The sequence below is a fragment of the Penaeus vannamei genome, chromosome 40 (genome assembly GCF_042767895.1).
Source record: "Penaeus vannamei isolate JL-2024 chromosome 40, ASM4276789v1, whole genome shotgun sequence".
In the NCBI taxonomy this organism is placed as follows: Eukaryota; Metazoa; Arthropoda; class Malacostraca; order Decapoda; family Penaeidae; genus Penaeus; species Penaeus vannamei.
The window spans coordinates 10,992,389-11,002,038 of record NC_091588.1 but is presented as its reverse complement, the minus strand read 5'-3'; the positions used below and the strand labels follow the sequence as shown (position 1 = coordinate 11,002,038).

The following is a 9,650-nucleotide window of genomic DNA, read 5'->3' as shown; positions in this document are numbered from 1 at the left end:
ATTATTGCTATTATTGCAGTGATTATTAAAATTATCGTTATAATTATAATCTTATCATTATTATTGTCATTATCATTGTCATTATCATCATTATTGTCAATAATAAAGGAATTATTATGAAAATCATCATAATTACCTGAATTAATATTAAGATCCTCATAATTACCACTAAAAAGCGAAAAAGGTTTTTTTTTTCGACGTTTCTCTCAAAATACGCTAGATTTTGCCATTTTCTCGACTTTTGGCATAAATTTCATTATAAATGGACTGAATAATAATTATTATCATCATTATCACTACTGTCATTATTTTCATGATTATTATCATTATAGTCATTTTCATCATGATCATCATTATTATTATCAAAATCATTTCAGTTATAATAAGTATTATGCTAAGTATTATTGCTATTTTTATCATTATAACTATTTATATTATGCTAATAGCAATAATGATAATTTTACAAATAATAATGAAAATAATGATAATTATAATGACAATGATAATGATGTTATTATTTTCTATTATTGCTATCATTCCATTAACTATCAAAATTATCATTATAATTATGATTTTATCATTATTATTGTCGATGTCATCATAATTATCATCATTATTGTCAATAATAAAGGAATTATCATGGAAATCATCATAATTACCTCATTTAATGTTAAAATCCTCATAATTACAATTAAAAAGCGAAAAAGTTTTTTTCGACGTTTCTCTCAAAAGGCTGTAATACGCTAGATTTTACCGTTTTTTCGTCTTCTGGGACTTTATTACTTTTGGGCTTTATTTCCTTATAAATGGCCTGAATAATAGTTATCATTATCTCATTACTGTCATTCTTTTCATGATTATTATCATTATAGTCATTCTCATCATGATTATCATTATCATTATCATCATTATTGCAGTTATAATAATTATTATGCTAATTATTATTGCTATTTTTATCATTGTTACTATTTATTTAATGATAATAGCAATAATGATAATTTTAGAAATAATAATGACAATAATGATAATATAATGACAATGATAATGATATTATTTCTATTGCCATTATTAGTATGAAAATTATTGGAACAGAGTTAATTATTGCTATGATTGCAGTAATTATCAAAATTATTATTATAATTATGATTTTATCATTGTTATTGTCGTTATCGTTGTCATTATCATCATAATTATCATCATAATTGTCAATAGTAAAGGAATTATCATGGAAATCATCATAATTACCTGATTTAATGTTAAAATCCCCATAATTACCATTAAAAAGCGAAAAAGGTTTTTTTTTCGACGTTTCTCTCAAAAGGCTGTAATACGCTAGATTTTGCCGTTTTTTTCGACTTATGGGATTTTATTACTTCTGGCCTTTATTTAATCATAAATGGACTGAATGATAATCATCATTATTATCATTACTGTCACTATATTTGATTATCATTATAGTCATTATCATGATAATTATCATTATTAGTATCATCATTATTGCAGTTATGATAATTGTTATGCTAATTATTATTACTATTTTTATCATTATAACTATTTATATAATGATAATAGCAATAATGATAATTTTAGAAATAATAATGACAATAATGATAATTATAATGACAATGATAGTGATGTTATTATTTCTCTTGCCATTACTAATATGAAAATTATTGAAATAGAGTTAATTATTGCTATTACTGCTGTAATGATAAAAATCCTCATTATAATTATGATTTTATCATTATTATTGTCATTATCATCATAATTATTATCATTATTGTGTATGATAAAGGAATTATCATGAAAATCATCACAATTACCCGAATCAATGTTAAAATCTTCATAATTACCATTAAAAAACGAAAAATGTTTTTTTTTTCGACGTTTCTCTGAAAAGGCTGTAATACGCTAGATTTTGCCGTTTTTTTCGACTTTTGGGATTTTATTACTTCTGGCCTTTATTTAGTATAAATGGACTGAATAATAATTATTATCATCATTATCATCGTTACTGTTATTTTTTTCATGATTATTATCATTATAGTCATTAACATGATTATCATTATTATTATCATCATTCTTGCAGTTATAATAATTATACTAATTATTATTGCTATTTTTATCATTATAACTATTTATATAATGATAATAGCAATAATTATAATTTTAGAAATAATGACAATAATAATAATTATAATGACAATGACAATGGTTATCATTATTTCTATTGCCATTATTAGTATGAAAATTGTTGGAATACAGTTAATTACTGCTATTATTGCAGTAATTATCAAAATTATCAATATAATTATGATTTTATCCTTATTATTGTCATTATCATCATTATTTTATATAATAATGGAATTAGCACGAAAAGCATCAGAATTATCGGAATTAATGTGAAAATCTTCATAATTACCTTTAAAAAGCGAAAAAGAGTTATTTTTCGACGTTTCTCTGGCCTTTATTTAGTTATAAATGGACCGAATGATAATCATTATCGTCATTATTATCATTACTGTCATTATTTTCATGATTATTATCATTATAGTCATCATCATGATTATCATTATTATTATCATCATTATTGCAGTTATAACAATTATTATGCTAATTACTATTGCTATTTTTATTATTATAACTGTTTATATAATGATAATGGCAATAATGATAATTTTGGAAATAATAATTACAATAATAATAATCATAATGACAATGATAATGATGTTATTATTTCCACTGCCATTATTAGTATGAATATTATTGGAATAGAGTTAATTATTGCTATTATTGCAGTAGTTATCAAAATTATCATTATAATTATGATTTTATCATTATTATTGTCATTATCATCATAATTATCATCATAATTGTCAATATTAAAGGAATTATCATGAAAAAGGCTGTAATACGCTAGATTTAGCAGTTTTTTTTCGTCTTTTGGGATTTTATTACTTCTGGCCTTTATTTAGTTATAAATGGACTAGATAACAATTATTATCATCATTATCATTACTGTCATTATTTACATTATTATTATCATTATAGTCATTATCATCATGATTATCATTATTATCATCATTATTGCAGTTATAATAATTATTATGCTATTTATTATTATTATTTCATCATTATAACTATCTATATAATGATAATAGCAATAATGATTATTTTAGAAATAATAATGACAATATTAATAATTATAATGACAATGATAATGATGTTATTATTTCTACGTCCATTATTAGTATGAAAATTACTGGAATAGAGTTAATTATTGCAGTAATTATCAAAATTATCATTATAATTATGATTTTATCATTACTATTGTCATTCTTATTGTCAATATCATCATAATTATCATTATTGTTAATAATAAAGGAATTATCCTGAAAATTATCATAATTACCTGAATTAATATTAGAATCCTCATAATTACCATTAAAAAGCGAAAAAAGTTTTTTTTCGAAGTTTCTCTCAAAAGGTTGTAATACGCTAGATTTTGCCGTTTTTTTCGACTTTTGGGATCTTATTACTTCTGGCCTTTATTTCATTATAAATGGACTGAATAATAATTATTATAATTATAACCATTACTGTCATTATTTTCATGATTATTATCATTATATTCATTATCATCAAGATTATTATTATCATCATTATTGCAGTTATAATAATTGTTATGCTAATTATTATTGCTGTTTTCATCATTATAACTATTTATATAATGATAATAGCAATAATGATAATTTTAGAAATAATAATGACATTAATGTTTATTATAATGACAATTATAATGATGTTATTATTATTTCTATTGCCATCATTAGTATGAAAATTATTGGAATGCGGTTAATTATTGCTATTATGGCAGTAATTATAAAAATTTTCATTTTAATTATGATTTTATCATTATTATTGTCATTATCATTGTCATTATCATCATAATTATCATTATTAATGTCAATGCTAAAGGAATTATCATGAAAATCATCATAATTACCTGAATTAATGTTAAAGTCCTCCTAATTACCATTAAAAAGCGAAAAAGGTTTTTTTTTCGACATTTCTCTCAGAAGGCTGTAATACGGTAGATTTTGCCGATTTTTCGACTTCGATTTAATGACTTCTGGCATTTATTTCATTATAAATGGACTCAATAATAATTTTTATTATCATTATTATCATTACTGTCATTATTATTGTCATTATCATCATAATTATTATTTGTAAGATTTTCATTATTGTTATTATCATTATACAAATAGTTATAATGATAAAAAATAGCAATGATAATTAGCATAATTATTATAACTGCAATAATGATTATAATGATTATCATGATGATAATGACTATAATGGTAATAATTAAGAAAATAATGACAGTAATGATAATGAGGATAATGATTATTATTCAGTCCATCCATGAAATAAAGGCCAAAAGTAATAAAATCCCAGATGTCGAAAAATACGGCAAAAATTATGAGGATTTTGACAATAATAATGATAAGATCATAATTATAATCATTATTTTGATAATGACTGCAATAATAGCAATAATTACCTCTATTCCAATAATTTTCATACTAATAATGGCAATTATTTCTAAAATTATCATAATTGCTATCATCATTTTATAAATAGTTATAATGATAAAAATAGCAATAATAAATAGCATGATAATAATTATAACTGCAATTATGATGATAATAATAATGATAATCATGATGATAATGACTTTAAGGATAATAATCATGAAAATAATGACAGTAATGATAATAATGATGATAATTATTATTCAGTCCATTTGTAATGAAATAAAGGCCAGAAGTAATAAAATCACAAAAGTCGAAAAAACTGCTAAATCTAGCGCAGCCTTTTTAGAGAAATGTCGAAAAAAACCTTTTTCCTTTTTATGGTAATTATGAGGATTTTAACATTAATTTAGGTAATTATGATGATTTTCATGATAATTCCTTTATCCTTGACAATTATGATGATAATTATGATGATAATGACAATAATGATAAAATTATAATTATAATGATAATTTTGTTAACTACTGCAATAATAGCAATAATTAACTCTATTCCAATAATTTTCATACTAATAATGGCAATAGAAATAATAATAACAGCATTATCATTGTCATTATAATTATTATTATTGTCATTGTTATTTCTAAAATTATCATTATTGCTATTATCATTATGTAAATAGTTATAATGATAAAAATAGCAATAATAATTAGCATAATAATTATCATAAATGCAATAATGATGATAATAGTAATGATAATCATGATGACTATAATGATAATAATCATGAAAATAATGACAGTAATGATAATGATGATAATAATTATTATTCAGTCCATTTATAATGAAATAAAGGCCAGAAGTAATAAAATCCCAAAAGTCGAAAATCGACAAAATCTAGCGTATTACAGCCTTATGAGAGAAACGTCGAAAAAAACCCTTTTTCGCTTTTTAATGGTATTTATGAAAATTTTAACATTGATTCGGATAATTATGGTGATTTTCGTGATAATTCCAATATTATATAAAATAATGATGATAATGATAATGACAATAATAGGGATAAAATCATAATTATAATGATAATTTTGATAATTACTGCATTAATAGCAATAATTAACTCTATTCCAACAATTTTCATACTAATAATGGCAATAGAAATAATTCTAACCATTGTAATTGTCATTATCATTATTATTATTGTCATTATTATTTCTAAAATTATTATCATTGCTATTATCATTATATAGATTATTATAATGATAAAAATAGCAATAATAATTACTATAATAATTATTATAACTGCAATAATGATGATAATAATAACTATAATCATAATGATAATGACTATAATGATAATAATCATGAAAATTATCACAGTAATGATAATAATGATGGTAATATTTATTGTTCAGTCCATTTATAATGAAATAAAGGACAGAAGTAATAAAATCCCAGAAGTCGAAAAAACGGCAAAATCTAGCGTATTACAGCCTTTTGAGAGAAACGTTGGAAAAAAAACTTTTTAGCCTTTTAATGGTAATTATGAGGATTTTAACATTAATTCAGGTAATTATGATGATTTTCATGATAATTTTTTTTATTATTGACTATTATGATAATTATGATGATAATGGCAATGAGAATGACAATAATAATGATAAAATCATAATTATAATGATAATTTTGATAATTATCATTATTATTTTTAAATTTATCATTATTGCTATTATCATTATATGAATAGTTATAAAGAAAAATATAGCAATTATAATTAGCATAATAATTATTATAACTGCAATAATGATAATAATAACTATAATCATAATGATAATGGCTATAATGATAATAATCATGAAAATTATCACAGTAATGATAACAATGATGGTAACATTTATTGTTCAGTCCATTTATAATGAAATAAAGGCCAGAAGTAATAAAATCCCAAAAGTAGAAAAACGGCAAAATCTAGCGTATTACAGCCTTTTGAGAGAAACGTCGAAAAAGCACCCTTTTCGCTTTTTAATGGTAATTATAAGATATTTAAAATTAATTCAGGTAATTATAATGATTTTCATGATAATTCCTTTATCATTGACAATAATGATGATATTTATGATGATAATGACAATAATGATAAAATCATAATTATGATAATTTTGTTAATTACTGCAATAATAGCAATAATTAACTCTAATTCTATAATTTGCATACTAATAATGGCAATAGAAATAATAGTATCATCATTATCATGGTCATTATAATTATTATTATTGTCATTATTATTTCTAAAATATCATTATTGCTATTATCATTATAAACATAGTTATAATGATAAAAATAGCAATAATAAATAGCATAATAATTATTATAACTGAAATAATGATGATGATAATAATGAGGATAATAATTATTATTCAGTCCATTTATAATGAAATAAAGGCCAGAAAAAACGAGAAAATCTAGCGTATTACAGCCTATTGAGAGAAACGTCGAAAAAAACCTCTTTCACTTTTTAAGGGTAATTATGAAGATTTTAACATTAATTCAGGTAATTATGATGATTTTCATGATAATTCCTTTATTATTGACAATAATGATGATAATTATGATGATAATGACAATGATAATGACAATAGTGATGATAAAATCATGATTATAATGATAATTTTGAAAATTACTGCAATAATTAACTCTATTTCAATAATTTCCATACTAATAATGGCAATAGTAAAAATAATAACATCATTTTAATTGTCATTATAATTATTATTTTTGTCATTATAATTTCTAAAATTATCACTATTGCTATTATCATTATATACATAGTTATAATGATAAAAAAAGCAATAATAATTAGCATAATAATTACTATAACTGCAATAATGATGATAATAAGAATAATAATGATGATGATAATGACTATAATGATAATAATCATGAAAATAATGACAGTAATGATAATAATGAGGATAATAATTTTTCAGTCCATTTATAATTAAATAAGGGCCAGAAGTAATAAAATCCCAAAAGTCGAAAATACAGCCTTTTGAGGGAAACATCGAAAAAAACCTTTTCGCTTTTGGATGATAATTATGAGGATTTTAGCATTAATTCAGGGAATTATGATGATTTTCATGACATATCCTTTATTATTGACAATAATGATAATTATGATGATAATGACAATAATAATGATAAAATCATAATTTTAAAGATAATTTTGATAATTACTGCAATAAACTCTATTCTAATAATTTCCATTCTAATAATATCAATAGAAATGACAATAACATCATTATCATTGTCATTATAATCATTATTATTGTCATTATTATTTCGAGAATTATCATTATTGCTATTATCATTATATAAATAGTTATAATGATAAAAATAGCAATAATAATTAGCACACACACACACACACACACACACACACACACACACACACACACACACACACACACACACACACACATAGTAATAATAATGATAATATTAACAAAAAGAACACAATAATGATGATCATTTTTATCATTATATGTATGACATTGATTATATCTATAGCAATAATGAAATTGAAAATAGTAACAATATTAGATATGATAATAATAATGATGATGATGATAATGATAATGAAATAATAATAATCATAGCATTATTATAGATAATGATAATAAATATACTAATAATGATAATAATGATAATGGTATTAGCATTATGCATTATGATAACAGTAGCGGTAGTAGTAATACTACTAATAATAGTAATAGTAGTAATGATAACTATAATAACAATGATGATGATTATGATAATGAAAATAATGATAATAATAGTAATGATAATAATAATAATAACAGTGATGGACATGATGATAGTAGAAATGATGATAATAATGATAGTAATAATAATAATAACAATAATAATAATAATGACAATACTACTAATAATACCGATAATGAAAATAAAATCAATAATGATAATAATGATAATAATGATGACATTGAAAATGATAATAATAATAATAATAATGATAATAATAATAATAATAATAATAATGATAATAATAATAATAATAATAATAATAATAATAATAATAATAATAATAATAATAATAAAAATGATAATGATAATAATATTAATAATAATAATAATTAATATGTAATAGTAATAATAATAATTAATATAATATTAATAATAATAATAATGACAATAATGATAATGATGATAATAATATGATAATAACAGTAATAATAACGACAATACTAATGATAATAATGATGATGAGTATGATCATAATAATAATAATAATAATAATAATAATAATAATAATGATAATAATAATAACAACAACAACAACAACAACAACAACAACAATAATAATAATAATAATAATAATAATAATAATAATAATAACGTTATTGAAAATTATAATCATAGTAATGAAAGTAAAGACTTTAATAATGATAAAGATGATTAAAAAATAATATCAAGGATAATAATAACAATAACAAATGTGATGAGGGCAAACTATTATATATATATATATATATATATATATATATATATATATATATATATATATATATATATATATATATATATATATATATATATATATATATATATATATATATCACACATATAATCTTTATCACAATACTGGAATCAGATCCTTGTATTTCAATCTTCGAAATCCGATTTCAATAGCGCGAGGGTTGTGGCGTCGCAACACTCCGACTGCTTTCCTGACGAAATTTCTTGAACCAACTGAATCCTAATGGTCTATGTCCACTTGAAAGCAGACTCTCGAGAGTTATTGTCGACAGTTCTCTCATCTGTGTATTCACATGAGAACAAACTTTTCTAACTTACAGTTTTGGAGAGTTCGCAGCAATAACTGCTGGTATCATTATTATCGTCATTATAGTCATTATTGATGGGGTTATCATCATAATTAGCAGAATTATTGCTAAGATCATCATAATCATCATTTAAAGTGGAAAAGGGGGGTTTTCGACTCATCTCTCCTAAGGATGAATTTCGCTAGATCTCGCCGGGTTTTCGACTTATGGGATTTTTCTACTTTTAGCCTTTTTCTCATTAAAG

The 9,650-nt window shown here is 21.6% G+C and overlaps 1 protein-coding gene across 1 annotated transcript in view; it reads left to right on the top strand.

Moving 5' to 3' along the window:
* Positions 1 to 9,321: 9,321 nt before the first annotated feature.
* The window catches only part of LOC138860235 (uncharacterized), a 23,499-nt gene continuing 23,170 nt past the window's right edge, over positions 9,322 to 9,650 (top strand). The window contains exon 1 of the mRNA XM_070117434.1: positions 9,322 to 9,383. Coding sequence (XP_069973535.1) covers positions 9,322 to 9,383 — 62 coding nt within the window. The remainder of the gene's footprint in view (positions 9,384 to 9,650) is intronic.